The sequence below is a fragment of the Coenobita brevimanus genome, chromosome 8 (assembly GCF_032717465.1).
Source record: "Coenobita brevimanus isolate Jiangsu-jjx chromosome 8, ASM3271746v2, whole genome shotgun sequence".
Lineage (NCBI taxonomy): Eukaryota > Metazoa > Arthropoda > Malacostraca > Decapoda > Coenobitidae > Coenobita > Coenobita brevimanus.
Genome location: NC_136961.1, coordinates 44,739,048 through 44,756,547, shown reverse-complemented (window position 1 = coordinate 44,756,547; position 17,500 = coordinate 44,739,048). Strand labels below are relative to the sequence as shown.

General features: G+C 45.8%; 1 protein-coding gene across 1 annotated transcript in view; it reads right to left on the bottom strand.

Moving 5' to 3' along the window:
- Positions 1–6,429: 6,429 nt before the first annotated feature.
- Positions 6,430–17,500, bottom strand: part of LOC145407836 (uncharacterized) — a 113,658-nt gene continuing 102,587 nt past the window's right edge. The window contains exons 6-8 of the mRNA XM_080278695.1: positions 8,867–9,122; positions 8,095–8,168; positions 6,430–7,215 (exon numbers count right to left, since the gene is read on the bottom strand). Of these exons, the coding sequence (XP_080134821.1) occupies positions 6,430–7,215; positions 8,095–8,168; positions 8,867–9,122 (1,116 nt within the window). The remainder of the gene's footprint in view (positions 7,216–8,094; positions 8,169–8,866; positions 9,123–17,500) is intronic.

The window sequence follows — 17,500 nt, the reverse complement described above, 5'->3', positions numbered from 1 at the left end:
GATTGGTTGGGCAGTTGTAGCTGGGTAGGGGAAGGAGAGAGGTAGGGGAGGGAGGGGGGATTGGGGGTGGAAGGAGGAGAGGGAGGTAAAGAGGAGAGGGTGGAGGCAGGTGGAGAGGGAGTGGTTGAGGGGGGATGCGTGAAATCTGGATCCCTGAGAGAGACTGATAAAACTACAGTTGTAGCCTAATTAAAACGTTCTTAATTAATTCAGTCGCATTTCCCGTTGTAATCTAAATGACTAATGAATCAAAAGATACAATTATACGTCCCAGTTAATGACAGAGGTATTATTTGATGGTTATAATTAGCTAAAGTTAAGTAAGAGATTTGGCAACTGAACTGTGTGTGGAGGTAGAGGTGAGAGGCCGTAAAATATGCACCCAATTGCCATAAATAAATACCAAACACATTTTTTATTAACTAATCTTCGGCTTCTCGAGATAAAATTCAGGTACACTGTAAAGAGGATGAAATGATGTGAGTAGTGAGGTAGGAAAAGCGACGGTGCTATTGTTTTCTGTTGCTTTTTTTAGTGTTTATTTTTAAGTTGAACAGTGAATGGCAAGCTCGTCGGGAGTTACATGTCGGCTTATGATTCTCTGTCTGTGGGTGGCTCGCCGTCTGTCCTCTCGGGTCTCGCTTGATTTGATGTGTGTGTGTTTTTCTGTGTTTTTTTTGCGCGTGTGTAGAGAAGAACAGGAATATTAGGAGTTTGGTGTGGGCTTGAATGTGACGTCGAAAGGACAACAGGTGACGAGTGATTTAAGGTAAGAAAGGGAAGAGACACATGGTTGTTACAGGTATGATTTTGTTGGTTGGTAGGTAGGTACGTAGGTGAGGGAAGGAATTTAGATTTTATGATGTTCTTGTAGGTAGGTAGGTAGGTAGGTAAGTGGATGAAAAAAAAAAAATCATGAAGGAGAGAATTGGTGAAATTTAATGGTCCGCTTGCAGTTAAGTAAATGACACCGCAATCACCACACCACCGTCACCACCACCACCTCACACCATCACCGCACAGCACTATCCATCCACCACTCCACACCATTTCCATTCTACTCCACTACCACCACTGCACCACACATCCACCACCACACATCACTACCACTCCATACCACCACTCTGCACCACCACCACACAGCACCACCACTCCACACCATTACCACTGCACTCCACTGCCACCACACCACCACCACCACACATCACTAGCACTCCACACCACAACCACCACCACCACCACCACCACCGCCGCCACCACCACCACCACCACCACCACCACCACCACCACCACTGTACATCATTGTGTGACCAGACCTTCACAGTTAACGTTCACTTTCTTTAACCTTCGTCAGCTGTTAGTGTATACCCTGCATCATATTTTCATTTCCTAGTCACTGCTACACCCCAGCCCACACCGGCAGACTGAGCCGTCCCTGCAGCACATTAGACAGGTTTTTAGTGGAGCGCTATTGACGGACCTCCTGTATCTTTATAGTATGGCTTAACATCCTTCCCATAGCACTTCTTCGTGACTAGCATCGGATATTAGTGTATCGGTATAGCTAGTAAGGAACCCTGGACTAAATTAACTCTCTCTCTCTCTCTCTCTGTCTCTCTCTCTCTCTCTCACCCCAATTAACACTGTGACTGATTCTTTTTCTCCTTAGTCTCCCCTCCTCCTCCTCCTTCCCCTCACAAACCTCTTATTGATTTCGTCTTAAGTAGCGCCATTAAGACCCCTCCCACTCCCCCTCCCCTCCCCCCTCCCCCCCTCCCTTCCGCTGCTCTCCATCCCTCCCATCACTCTTTACATTTCCATATTTCCCCCTCCCTCCTGATATTCTCTTTCTCTCTCTCTCTCTCTCTCTCTCTCTCTCTCTCTTCCTCCTCCTCCTCCTCCTCCTCCTCCTCTTCCTCCTCCTCCTCCTCCTTCTCATTATCCCATCACTCGTCCATGGTGTGTGTTTTTGAGTGATCCCCCCTAACTAGCCAGCCTCCTGTTCCCCGTCACAAAGACCCGCTCTAACTAAGGCAATTACACCCAAGGGGGGGTGAGGAGGGGGGTGAGGGATGGAGGGAGGGGCGGGGTGGTGAGGGGGAGGAGTGGGGGTGGTGATGTGTTGGGGAGAGTTGGTGGAAAGTGAGAGTGATAAAGGGGTTGTATGGGAGAGTGAGTGGAAGGGTGGTGAAGGTGAGTGAGGAAATGTATGGTGGGAGAGAGATTTGTGGATGGGGAGTTGGAGGGAGGTGTAGGGGAGGGAGGGGAGGGGTGGTGAGGGGTAGGGAGGGGTGGTGTGCGAGAGGGAGGGGAGGGATGCTGTGAGAGGAGAGGGAAGACATGGTGTGGGAGGGGGAGGGGATTGAGGGGAGGGGTAGTGGGGCAGAGGGAGGGAAAGGATAGTTTAAGAGAGGGAGGGGAGTGAGAGGAGGGAAATGTCAGGGTGTAACATTCAGAATAAATCACTATGAAGCAGGTGTTACGAAGCCTGTGCCACTTGAAAATACGTCCTTTAAACCTGTAGTTCTGTGGTTGGCTTCATGACCTCTTATTTAATCTACGTAATGAAATATCCTCAGTTTTTTCCCCACTACTTCTAAAGGCTTAATAAAACACGTCAATCATCCACCGTTTTTACTGGAATATATAAAACAAACATCTGGAAAAAACACAGACTAGAAGCACAGTTAATAATAATAATGTAACTTAATAAATAGCCATCACGTCAGCCATCGCCCTCCTGATCCTTGACCCCTTTTGACCCCCTGACCTTTGACCCTTGACCCCTTTTGACCCCTTGACCTTTGACCCTTGACCCTTTTTGACCCCTGACCTTTGACCCTTGACGCCTTGACCTTTGACCCTTAACCCTTTTTGACCCCTTGACCTTTGACCCTTGACCCCCGAACACCTGCGTGGCCCGGCAGGTGTACAGTCGCCAAAAATAAATAAATAAATAAATTAATTAATCCTGTCTCCTATTTTTCTGTTTTTGGACTCTGAAAGTTAGGGCTGTTTTCTAAGTGACTTCGGAAGTCCGAAAACGAGAATAAATCGCAAAGGAAAATGTGTTAGCCAAATCTTGCTGAGTGGATCATATGTTTGTGCGTCTCGGCCCAGGCAGAACATAGGAGTCTCAATACTTCTCTTTTTTTTTAATCTCAGCACTTCTCTTTTCCATAGGAGTCTCAATACTTCTCTTTTTCATACAAGTCTCAATACTTCTCTTTTTCATACAAGTCTCAATACTTCTCTTTTTCATACAAGTCTCAATACTTCTCTTTTTCATACAAGTCTCAATACTTCTCTTTTTCATACAAGTCTCAATACTTCTCTTTTTCATAGGAGTCTCAGTACTTCTCTTTTTCATACAAGTCTAAATACTTCTCTTTTTCATAGGCGTCTCAATACTTCTCTTTTTCGCTTTACACCCCGCCGTGTTAGATGCACCTCTGGATTTTAACTTTATGAATACCGTGACACCTTTTAAACTTTTATTTATTTATTTTTATTCTTATTTATTTTTATTATTGTATGGACGATTCCCAGGATCCTGCATATGACGCCAGACTCCAAGTTAACCCCTTCATTCCCAGTATATCATTCATGTTTATTATTATTATTATTATTATTATTATTATTATTATTATTATTATTTAAGGGATCGTCTTGCACTGAATGGGTAAGAATGGCCCCCACCGAACTCCTCTGAGGTCTCCAGAAATGTAAAAAAAATAAAATACAATAAAACAAGTAATTGTTGGATTAAAAATGAAACCATATCCCGTGGCTGAAAGGTGTCAGAAGGTGGTCAAGGTAGAACAATGTATGAACTGAGGACACCTGGAATCTGGTGTAGGGAACCTTTTTTTATTATTTAATTTGTTTTACCATCCTCTGTTCATCTTTAAAAAAAATGTACAGGTGAACACACTGCGAGTACGCAATCATCTCTCTCTCTCTCTCTCTCTCATAAATTTTTGAACGAAACTAATCCCTCTCCATGTGGATTTCTGTGTTAACATTTTTTTCCTTACGATCTTTGTCCAATATTTGTAGAAGAAACTATTCCTTGTGGGTTACTTTGTTAATATATTTTTCTTGCGATTTTTCCCATATATTTGTGTGGAAAAAAAACTGTCCTCCTCGTTGTGGGTCACTCAGTATTTTTGCTTACGATCTTTCTCATTGATTTTCGGAAATATTTCATCCTTTTCCATGTGGGTAACTCTCTTAACGCCTTTTATTTATTTATTTATTTATTTGTAACGATCATCAGAAAATTTGCCCCCACTATTGGCCACCTCAAAATTTTAGAAAATACCCCTCCCCCCAAAAAAAAAAACTTCTTTGTCCACCCCATTATTAAAAATAGCCACCTTAAAAAAAGAAAAATTGGTTCTGCCCCTGACCATCAGATTCGCGATTTTTATTTTCATTTATTTATTAGTAATGAAGACCACCAGAATGACTATGCGAGAGGGTTAAATTAATTGACCCATACAGACATTACCTTTACCTGTGTACTTTATGATTTCCACCTGACCATACCTGTGCACTTTATAATTTCTATCTGTCCATACCTGTGCACTTTATAATTTCCACCTGACCATACCTGTGCACTTTATAATTTCCACCTGGCCATACGTGTGCACTTTATAATTTCCACCTGGCCATACGTGTGCACTTTATAATTTCCACCTGGCCATACGTGTGCACTTTACAATTTCCACCTGACCATACCTGTGCACTTTACAATTTCCACCTGACCATACCTGTGCACTTTATAATTTCCACCTGTCAATACCTGTGCACTTTATAATTTCCACCTGTCCATACCTGTGCACTTTACAATTTCCACCTGACCATACCTGTGCACTTTATAATTTCCACCTGTCCATACCTGTGCACTTTACAGTTTCCACCTGTCAATACCTGTGCACTTAATTTACCCCTATCCATCGTCCTCCCTTCCAGCACACACACCTGCCGGGGAAAGTAACAGAAAAAATAAGAACAACACCAAGGATAATGAGGATTAGACTAAATGGGTTTTTACTTCATGCTACGGACATTAATCATTATCATCATCATTATCATCATCATCATCATTATCATCGTCATTATCGTCGCCATTGTCACTTCCATGTTCCTTAATTCATCGTCTCTACTTTCATATTATCGTCTACTTTTTTTCACCATTAACATCGTCTTTAAAAGTCATCATTATCCTCATCCTCACTTTCATCATCATCATCATCATCATCATCATTAACGTCACTTTCATTTTCATCATCACCATCGTCACTTTCGCCATCATCATCATTTTAATCCTCCTTATCATCATCGTCTCAGTTATCATTTTCACTCACTTTTATCATCATTAACATCATTATCACTTTCATCATTATCATTGTCTCATTTGTCACTTTCATCGTTACCATCATGTTCGTCCTCATCATCAGTTTTATCATCATAACATAATGTCATTTTCATCTTCACAGTTATCATCGACACTTTCATCATCTTCATCATCATCATCATCATCATCATCATCATCATCATCATCATCATCATCATCACCACTCCGTCAATCAGGTTTTTCATTCATTTCGTTTATCGTTCTCAATGCAGTGCTCATTATTATTCACCTCTGTCACCTCAGTCATCATCATCATCATCATCATCATCATCATCATCATCATCATCATCATCATCGTTTTGTTAACCCATATGAGATTTTTTTGAAGCATGTTTCCCCTTCTTTTGTTTCTTGTATGATTCACGTTGGGTCGCATTCTAGGTGACACAGGAAGCTTCGTAACGCCTTTTTCTCAGCGACTTATCTTGCATATTACTGCTTAAAAATTTCCTTGTATGTTACTTTTTGTTAGATTATTAATATACAGGATGGTATTAAGGTGTTATGAGCAGAATAAATCGCTAAGGAAGAGGTGCTACGCAATCTTCAAAGCCACTTAGAATCCAATCCAGGATTCCACACACGAGGTTATGTCACTGACCAGAGAGAGAGAGAGAGAGAGAGAGAGAGAGAGAGAGAGAGAGAGAGAGAAGAAAATCTCAAGAAAAATGTTTACAAGGAAAAAAGGCAACGTTTTGTTTCTCGTTCGGCGTGCCCTCCGTTTTCTTCCTTTGGTTCGTTTTCTAAGTGGCTTTGGAGACTTTGTAGTGCCTCTTCTTAAAGCGATTTATTCTGCATAGTACACTTTAATTTTCTCATGTATTTTTTTTATTGCCTTTTTGTTACAGATGTAGGTTGGATCAGGAACATTCAGGAGGATTATTAAGGTGTTAAATGATAGAATAATTCGCTTAGGAAGAGGCGTTACGGTACCGCCAGAGGCAACGAGAATGCGATCCCTTGTCTTTGTGAGGCTTTGCTTGTGGTACCGGTACTTCGGAGCTTCATCAGGACGAGCTCTCCCCATCTGCTGTCTCCTCCTGCTGTTCCTGCCCTCTCATCTCCTCCTGGGGGCTAGCAGGCGAGGGGATCTGCTGAGTCTGCTGAGGGGAAGGGTGCTGCTGCTGCTGAGGCGAGGTAGCAGGGCTGGTTGGTAGTGGAGATCCGACGCTCTGACTTGCGTTTGTTGACATGGGAGGTGGAAGAAGAGGCGGTGGAAGCGGTGATGAGGATTTACGGATGTGGATTTTTGGTGGTGGAGTGTTGGTGGTGGAAGGTGGTACTGTGGTTACTCTGTTGTTGTTAGCTGTTGGGACTCTGTTGGAAGGGATGGCACTGGTTGCTGTTGGTAGTACTCTGTTGACACCGTTGGCAGCTGGGGTAGTGGCGGCGGACCTACTGTTGTTGCCTGCCGTCGACGAGGCCCTGTTGGCTGTGGTTGGGGAAGGAGAGGAAGAAGTTCTGTGATGCCCACTGACTCGAGAAATGGTTCCTCTGTACACCGAGTTGTCTGTGATGCTGTGTGATGCTTGGTGAGGCGGGGGGGTGGTGGTCTGGCTGGCTGTGGTGGTGGCTGTGGGTGGCTTGTGGTGGCTGTCTGTGGCTGGCTTATGATTCACCACAGACATCCCTTTATAGCTGGGCATCACCACCTCCTTGATGACGATGTGGTCGAGTGTGGTGGTGGTGGTGGTGACTGCCGGGGTGATGGCGGGCTCCGGGCGTGGGGATGAAGGGCTCGTCTCCTCACTGCTACTGTTGCTGCTTGACAGGTCACTGGCCGCCCAGGTGCTCTGCTGAGGAAGAGAGAGAATGGCGAAGTCAAGGGATGGTTGAATAGATTACCGTCCAATTGATAAAACGAGAGAAGGGATAGGTCAATGGATAGTCGGATAATTTACCGTAAAGTTGATTAAATAAGAGAATGGATGAAGTCAAGGGATAGTTGGATAGTTTACCATTTAAATAAGAGAAAAATGAGAGAAAAAGGATGGCTGAATGAATGACAGTTCAGATGGTTAAACAAAAATTAGCAAATGCAGATACAGCTGACTGTTGACTGGTGTGCTAAGGTTGGTGGTGTGAGTGTGAGTAATATCTTAGCTTCTGTAACCTTTATTGATTATTTTCAATGATTGTTTTCGCTTTTCGGTATTGCCACCTTAATATTTATTGTAATCTGAGTGTGAAGTGTTTGGTATGACTCATTTACCCTAACCGACAAAGATCCGTAGCTCCTTATCGCGTAGTTGATGGCTAGGTGTAGTTAGACTGGAGGGTTGATTTGACTAGTAACCAAGGAAACTCATTCTCATTTCATACTAAGGGTCATAGAGTTTCATGCCATCATAACATAGTATTCAAGAGATAGGGGTGTTTCAGTTCCAACAGATGAAAACAGATCACACATATACACAAGCATTCTTAGGGGCGTATCATGAGGGGAATAGGAGGCTTCGTAACTCCTCTTCTTAAGCGATTTATTTTGCGTATCACACCCAAGCATTCTCTCGTATCTATACCTTTTTAATATCGATGTTCTTTGCATCATCAACACGCAAGAGGAAACTGAGGTGTAATGTGCAGAGTAAATCGGTCAGGAAGAGGTGTTACGAGTAAAAAAAAAAAAAAAATTATAAATACGGGTTCTGGATTTCTGAGCGTGCCTGTACCTGAGAGGGGCTGGTGGGGGCGCTGCCAGCATCACCAACTGGGGGGTTCCCGGCCCCTGTGCTGGTGCTGCCATCTCCCGACAGTACCTGGAAAATATGGTGTAATTTTTTTTTTCTCTCTCTCTCTCTTACACACACACACACACACACACACACACACACACACACACACACACACACACACACACACACACACACACACACACACACACACACACACACACACACACACACACACACACACACACACACACACACACACACACACACACACACACACACGTAATTTCTCTTCCCTGTCTGTTGTCTGATTTGCCTCGCCTTCGTCTGCTGTCTTAACTTCATTATGGCAATCTTCCTCTCATCTTTCTCCCCTCTTCATCTAATGAGAGAGAGAGAGAGAGAGAGAGAGAGAATGGGGTGTTCGCAACGCCTCATTACTTCGCGTCAACATGTCTTAATCATGGGAGCGCTCTCTCTCTCTCTCTCTCTCTCTCTCACACACACACACACACACACACACACACACACACACACACACACACACACACACACACACACACACACACACACACACACACACACACACACACACACTAGGACAACAATTACACTCATAGTCTTTCTCTTTACCCTTGTCTGTCTATCTATCAATCTTTCTCTCTGTCCATCCATCCACCTATCTATCTATCTATCTATCTGTCTGTCTATCTATCCATCCATTTATCCATCTATCTATATCCACCTATCTATCTATCTATCTATCTCACACCCACCTTGGCCTGGGTAGTCTCCCCAATCCCGGTCACCGCCGCGATGTCTGTGGGCGCTGTGGTAGGTGCAGGTACTGTGGTGGTGGCGGTGGGAGGGGGCGGTGGTGCTGTGGTGGTAGTAGCTGTGGTGGTGGTGGTGGTGGCAGTCTTCTTGTTCTTCCCGGTGGCCGCGTTCTTGTGTTCATTGGCCTCGGCGTTCGTGATCCCATCCTGCTTCTTCCACTTTGTTCTTCGATTCTGAAACCAAATCTTTACCTGGAGGGGAAGGAAAGAGGGAAGATGTTAGGTTGTCTGAGGTTTCCACGGCTGGTCGCTAGGTCTTGTAAGTTCTCTCAGGCTCCTAGGACTCCCCTCTGGCTCCTAGGACTCCCCTCTGGCTCCTAGGACTCCCCTCTGGCTCCTAGGACTCCCCTCTGGCTCCTAGGACTCCCCTCTGGCTCCTAGGACTCCCCTCTGGCTCCTAGGACTCCCCTCTGGCTCCTAGGACTCCCCTCTGGCACCTATGATTCCACCACACCACACCACACCACACCAAGAGCATTAACCGAGAATTCTGAAGCTCCCGCATCTTGCACTTTTTTACTCGTATTAATAGACGTATCACCAGACATTTATCCTCCGCTAAGGAGCGATAAAGGATAAAATAAAAAGGGAAGAAAAGAAAAGAGTACAGAGAGAAAGAGATAGAGAAAGGAGCAGAGAAAGTGAGGGGAGAGAGAGAGAGAGAAGATTAGAGACAGTGAGGGGAGGTGGGGGAGGGGAGGAGCAAGGGGAAGAGGGATATTAATGGGGAGAGGGGAAGTGAAGTGGCAGTAGGGGGCAGGGAGGAGGCCGTGGGGAAGGGGAGGGAGAGTGAGGGATTTGGTGGGTTGGGGGAAGGGGATGTGAAGAGGCAGGAAGGGAGCAGGGGGGAAGGCTATGGGGAGGGGGAGGGAGACTAGGGGTAGGGGAGAACGGACGTGAGGAGGCAGGGAGTGGGCAGGGAGAAGGCATGGGGAGAGGGAGGGAGATTGGGGGTAGGGGGGAACGGACGTGAGGAGGCGGAAGAGGGGCAGGGAGGAGGCTATGGGGAGGGGGTGGGGACGTGCGGAGGCAGGGGGGGGCAGGGAGGAGGCTGTGGGGAGGGAGAGGGGGATTGGGGATAGGGGGGGGAGGGTGAGTTTTGTAGGCAACTTGGTCCGGAGGGTAAAATGTTGGGCTGAAATGCATTAGTGGAGGGGCGGTGAGGCTGGTAATTAGAATATTAGACTTTTAATTATGTGGACAGTTTGTTATTGTTTATGTTGGTTAATTGGCTGGTTGCCTGGATAATTCGCATAGCCAACCAACCATTTGTCTGCCTGAATGTTTGACTGTACCGCGCCACTCACGTCCAGTCATTCGTCTCTGTCCATCTGCCTGTCTGTATCTTTCTGTCTGTCTGTCTGTCTTATTGCGTGACTACTGTGCTACTCTAGTCCAACCGTATGTCTGTCTGCCTACCTGCCTGTCTGTCTGTCTGTCTGCCTGTCCTGCGTCTTACTTTCTGCCTAGTCTTCTTGTACTGTCACTATAGCGCATTTAACCTCAACAGAGTCACTAACCCACTTCAGCTCGGTTGATGACCAAGTGTAGTCAGAATGAGTCAGGATTAAACTAGTTACCAAGGAGACTCGTTCCCGCCTCATAACTAAGGCCCATTGAATTCCATGCAACCACGACTTAGGATTGAAGTTGTGGCAGTGGTCCAGTTCCGACGGATGAAAACAGACTGTAACCATTCCCCTCAGCTCAGTATTATTAACAACATCTTTCTCTCATATCTTTCTGCCTTTTTATCTTCATCTAGTTATCAGTTGAGTCACTAATGTTTACTTGATGGTACGAGTAGACAGTTTGCCGTATTCTAACTGGCGTAGAAGGCTTCGTAGCACTTCATCCTCAGTGACTTATTTGGCATATTCTACTGCATAGGCTTCATTTTATTCCTTTGTACATTTACTGAGGGAGATTATTTCGATGCTGGAAATATATTGATTACCTGAACGAGAATATCAGGGATTAATGGGAATGATAAATCGCCAAGGAAAAGGTGTTACGGAGACTACAGAGCCACCGGAAATAAGCCCCTGTTTTATCTCGATGATTCCCCATGATTCACGTATGCCAATTCATCCATATACCAAGTTTTAAGACTGCATCCACATCTCTCTTAGTCATCTACATCCATCCACTCTTAAGCTACCCTTTGTGCAATATCACTCACTCACTCACCCACTCACTCACTCACTCACTCACTCACTCACTCACTTACTCACTCACTCACTCACTCGCTCACTCACTGACTCACTCACTCACTCACCACTTCACATCACTCCATGTATCATCATCATCGCCACATCATTGTAGTCGTCGGCTTGCTTACCCACACCCATCCAACTCCCCACACCCAAACCCACCCACATCCACACCCACGACTTACTCACACCCTTCATCCACACACCCAACCACATCCACACCCAGACCCACATCCACACCCACACCCACTCCACTTAGGTCCATACTATCATACACCATCAACTTACACCCACACACAACCCAAATCTACTTTCACCCCGTACCCCCCCACACCCATCCACACTTCTACATCCACACCAACCACCACCCACACCCACACCTTCAAACCCTGCCACCCACCCTTCTCCACCCCACTCACTCAACCCAGTTTGTGTGTGAGCGAGCGAGGGACGAAGTAAAATGGCAAGAGATTAGAACTAGCTCTAAAAAAAGAAACTCTCTCTTAAAAAGGGGAAGTGCATCAGTGAGGTCGCCTGGGAAGTTGTGGGGGAAGAGGCAAGATTTAATGCACTTCCGCTACTCCTCTCAGGTAAGTTGATCTCACCTGTTTTACTTCCCCTCCTGTGGTGATGTGGTGTGGTGTGGTGGAAGGTGGGGGGTACTTGATTCAGTGTGCTAGGGGGAGAGGTACATGGTGGTGGTGTGGTGGAGGTTAAGGGTGGTGGTGTGGTGTGGTGTGGTATGAATGTATTGCTGTGGTGGAATTGGGGTTGTGGGTAGCTGTGTTAGTGGTGAGGTGTGGTGTGGTGTGGTGTGATGGTGGGTTGGAGGGTGGTGGTGTGGTGTGATGATGGGTTGAAGGGTGGTGGTGGTGTGGTGTGGTGTGATGGTGGGTTGGAGGGTGGTGGTGTCGTGTGATGATGGGTTGAAGGGTGGTGGTGGTGTGGTGTGGTGTGACGGTGGGTTGGAGGGTGGTGGTGTGGTATGGTGGAGTGAAGGATGAGTGTAGTGGTGTGTGGTGGTGTGGTGTGGTGTGGTATAGTGGAGTGAAGGCTAGTGGGGTGTGGTGTGGTGTGTGGTGAAGGGTTATGAGAGAGTCCTACACTGCGGGACATTTGGGGGTTATGTGTGGAGAATCTGGTGGTGATGTAATGAGGAAACGACGATAATTGCCTGGCTGGGGTAGAGGCGTGGTGATGGTGATGATGATAGTGGTGACGGTGGTGATAGGAATAATTTTGCTAGTGGTGGTGTTGGTGATAGGAATGGTTGTGGTAATGTTGGTGGTGGTGACAGGAGTGGTTATGGTGGTGGTGGTAGTAGTGATGAGAGAGATTATGGTGTTGATGAAGATGATGACGATGATGGGAGCGATCGTGGTGGTGGTGGTGCTTGTGGTAATGGTGGTGGTGCTTGTGGTAATGGTGGTGGTGATAATGATGATGATGATGATGGTGATAGCGATGTTATGATGGTAGTGGTGCTGGTGATAGTGGTGGTGGGAGCGATTATATCAGTGGCGGTGGTGAAATTTAGGGTGGGTGTAGCGGCTGTGGTGGTAGTGGTAGTAGTGGTGGTGGTAGTGATAGCGTGGTGGTGCGTGTAATGATGGAAATTGTATCAGTCATCACCCTCGTAACCAGACACTGCGCTGAATTGGCCGATCGGTAATGACACTCACTTTCCACTCATTTCCCTTTCATCCACGCTCACTCTACACACTCATCTCCCTCACTCTTTTTACCTCCCTCACTCTACACGTTCATTTCTCTTTCAGTCATTCTCACTCTACATACTCCTCTCCCTCACTCATTTTACTCTCACCGTACACATTCATTTCTCCTTCAGTCATTCTCACTCTGCATGCTCCTCTCCCACACTCATTTTACTCTCACTCTACACATTCATTTCTCCTTCAGTCATTCTCACTCTACACGCTCCTCTCCCTCACTCATTTTACTTCCTCATTCTACACGTTCATGTCCCTTTCATCCATTCTCACCTAGCACATTCATCTCACCCACTCATTTTCACTCCCTCACTCTATGCAGTCATTTCGCTTTTCTCCTTCCTCACTTGTGTACTCCCTCACTCTTAAACACTCATTTCCCTCACTCTTATAACTCGCTCACTCTACACACTCATCTCCCCCGACCCTTTTAACTCCCTCACCCTACACAGTCACTTCACTTTTGTCATTTCTCATTCCTTTTTACCCTCACTCTCCACAGTCATCTCCTTACCCATATTTATTCATTTTACGTTCTCCCTACGTGTGAAGTGGGGTTGGTGGAGGATTAGTGCCCCTTCCTGTAAAACAATTAACTCTAAGCCCTTGGCCACCCCGTCTGGGATACATGGCGTCTGGCAATGAATGAATGAATGAACTTTCCTCTTAGTTAGTCATTCTTTCTCTTATCTTTCCATCCATTTTCTGTCCAGTCTCATTTTTTTTTTTATTGTCATCTCACAAACCCCTATTCTTTTTTTTTTTTTTTTTTTTTTTTTTTTTACCATTCTGTTTGCATACTCTTCTTATAGTAAAAAAATTCTCCTCTTTTCCACTCTTCTGTCCACTCCTACTCTTTATTATTATTATTGTTATTATTATTATTATTATTATTATTATTATTATTATTATTATTATTATCATTCTTCTTCTTCTTCTTCTTCTTCTTATTATTATTATTATTATTGTTGTTGTTATTATTATTATTATTATTATTATTATTATTATTTTTATTGCTCCTCTCATTCATTCTCTTGCCCAACTCATCTTTATCCATTCTCAGCTTTTTTCATTCTCATATTTCCACCCCTCATGCGTTCCTCATTCCTCAGTTACCTGGGTCCTTTCTCTTCCCTTTTATTCTCAGCCTCAGTTATTATTCTTGTCTCTTTATCTTTCATGTATTTTCAGTCTTTTTACCTCCATCTTAGTGATCTCTCTCTCTCTCTCTCTCTCTCTCTCTCTCTCTCACACACACACACACACACACACACACACACACACACACACACACACACACACACACACACACACACACACACACACACACACACACACACACACACACACACGTACTTTCAAGAATAAACTTTAGTAATTATCTTCTGCTTGAGAGAGAGAGAGAGAGAGAGAGAGAGAGAGAGAGAGAGAGAGAGAGAGAGAGAGAGAGAGAGAGAGAGAGAGAGAGAGAGAGAGCGGAGTGAATAAGGAGAAGAGGGAGGGAGGAGGGAGGGAATAAGAGGGGGAAGGGGAGGGAAGTAAGGATGGAGGGATAGGGGGGATCAGAATGAAAGGAAGGAGGTGAAGAGACAAGGGGAGGGTGGAGGGAATGATGGGGGAATGGAGGAGGGAGGGGGTAAGGGGGGGGAGGGAAGTAAGGGAGGAGGGGGAGGGAATGAGAGGGGGTAAGGGAGGGGAGGGAAGTAAGGGAGGAGGGAGGGAGTGAGAGGGGGTAAGGGAGGGGAGGGAAGTAAGGGGGGAGGGGTAGGGAATGAGAGGGGGTAAGTGAGGGGAGGGAAGTAAGGGAGGAAGGGGAGGGAATGAGAGGGGGTAAGGGAGGGGAGGAAAGTAAGGGGGGAGGGGTAGGGGGGTCAAAAGTGGCTACTCCCAGGAGAGTCCATCAAATTAATCCCTCAGGCTCATAATGTTGATCCCAGCCCCTCCCCCTTACCCCTCCCCCTCCCCTCTCCCCCTTCCCTTCCCTCCTCCCCTCCCCCTCCTCCTCCCTTTGTCTTCTTCCTTCCCCTCACTCTCCCCTCTCCTCCTCCCCTTCTCTCTTTGTTTTCCTCCTTCCCCTCCCTCTCCTCCCCTCCCCCTCCCCTCCTCTCTTTGTCTTCCCCTTTATCCTCCCTCTAACCCCCAGCCTCCCCTCTCCCTACCCCTCTCTTCGTCTCCCTCCCTATCTCACTCTCTTCATCTCCCTCAGTACCCCTCCTTTCGTCACTTTCCTTCTCTCATCTTCCCTTCCTTCTTTCCTTCCTTCCTTCCTTCCTTCTTTATGGCTTTCTCCTTCTCCCTCTTGCATTTATATTCCTCCTTCTCCATTCCTTCCCCCATCTTTTCTTCCTCCATTCCTCTCCCTCTTCTTCTCCACCATCCAGCGCCATCCCTTTGTCTTCCTTCCTTCCTTCCTTCCTTCTTTCCTTCCTTCCCTCCTTCCTTCCTTCCTTTCCTCTCCTTTCCATTATTTCCTATTTCCTTTCCGCTTTTACGTTTCCCTGTTCCTATCTCTTAACCACTTCCTCCCTTGTCATCTGTTTTCCCTCCCTCCCCCTCCCCCATCATGGAGAGGGGGGAGAGAGGGAGAAGGAAGTGAGGGGGAGGTGAGGGGGAATGGAAGATGGTGAGTAAGTGAGAGGGGAGTAGGTGAAGGGGAGATGGGAAATGAGTCAAGGGAAGAGGGGAGTGAGGAGGAAGTGAGGGGAGGGGGTGAGGGGAAGGTTCAGGAGGTGAGGGGAAGATGGGATATGGGTGAGGGGGGGTGAGGGGGAGAGGGGGGAGGGGGAGAGAGAAAGAGGGGAAAATGGACGAGGACGCTTCTGGTATCTGGAGTTGAGTGCTGCGATTTTCACACTACATCAGCGTTGAGAGAGAGAGAGAGAGAGAGAGAGAGAATGAGATAGACAGACATTTTCTCTCTCACTCTCTCTCTCTCTCTCTCTCTCTCTCTCTCTCTCTCTCTCTCTCTCTCTCATAAAGCAACACATTAGAGATCAGTGCTACGGCCATAACCTGGGCCCCATCGCCACGGCTCCTGTGATAAACCCTGAGCGCCACCTTTGACAGAGAGAGAGAGAGAGAGAGAGAGAGAGAGAGAGAGAGAGAGAAGGGAAGTAGAGTGAGAAAGGGGAGGGAAGTAAGAGTTAGCAAGGACATCATCACCATCATCATCATCATCATCATCATCATCGTCATGCTTTCTCCCAAGTAAAGTAAAAGAAAGCCTAACCAAGAGCAAGATATGGGATTTTTCTTTTATTTTATTTCTTTTCCTTTTTTATTTTTTTTTTAGTGAAATAGAAGACGGTGCGTTGTTGTCAGTCCATTGGTGCGTCAAGGGTCACGCTAATAGCCCTCTTAACGACCCTCCTTAACAGCCTGGTTACTGATAAACTGCCAGCCACCACCACTAACCCCCAACCATCCTCCCTTCTGGCGCTGTTTATTTCATCCTTGACTCCTTTCATCCAGCAGTTCAGTCAGGGAAAAAAGTTGGTCTAAAATATCGCTTCTGTTTCTCACTTTCCCCTGCCTGCTGAGATTCCTAAGCTGAGGCAGGCTTGGTATGTATCTCTGCCCTGATATTCCTCTTCGTCTCACTTTTCCTATGCTGGTTTATATTCTTACCTGGGGCGAGGTTTGGTACGTTTCTCTGCTGTACTGTTTCACCTCTTCTGTTTCTCTGCTGTAATATTTCACCTCTTCTGTGTCTTTGCTGTAATATTTCACCTCTTCTGTTTCTTTGCTGTAATATTTCACCTCTTCTGTTTCTTTGCTGTAATATTTCACCTCTTCTGTGTCTTTGCTGTAATATTTCACCTCTTCTATTTCTTTGCTGTAATATTTCACCTCTTCTGTTTCTTTGCTGTAATATTTCACCTCTTCTTTTTCTTTGCTGTAATATTTCACCTCTTCTGTTTCTTTGCTGTAATATTTCACCTCTTCTGTGTCTTTGTTGTAATATTTCACCTCTTCTGTTTCTCTGCTGTAATGTTTCACTTCTTCTGTCTCTTTGCTGTAATATTTCACCTCATCTGTTTCTTTGCTGTAATATTTCACCTCTTCTGTTTCTTTTCTTGCTAATACTGTATTCCTAAACTGAGAGAAGTTTGGTATATGCTTTTCTGCCCAACTGTTTTACCTCTTCTCTTGCTCTGCTGGCTAATATTCCAAAACTGAGAGAGGCTTGGCATGTTTCTCTGCCCTAAGATTTCACCTCGTCTTCTGTTTCTCACTTTCCCCTGCCGGCTATTATTTCTTTGTTTCTTAGGTGAGAGAGGAATGGTATGTTTCTCTGCCTTAATGTTCCTCCTCTTCAGATTTTCCGCTCCCTGCTAATATTCCTAAGCTGCGAGAGGCACGGTACGTTTTTCTGCCTCAATATTCCTAGTTTCCTCTGCCTACTAATATACCTAAGCTGAGAGAGGCTTGACATGTATTTTTGGCCATAGATGATTCTTTTCTATGTAGAGTATCGGGGAGGAAAGTGACGGACATGCCCTGAGTGTGAAGTAGGCGCGGTGTTAAGTAGACTACTCTTGGCCATCAAGTGTGCTGAAATGGGTTTGGGATTCTGTCAAGTTAGAGTAAAGGCACCGTAGTTATTGCAGTCAACTGGCATAAATCC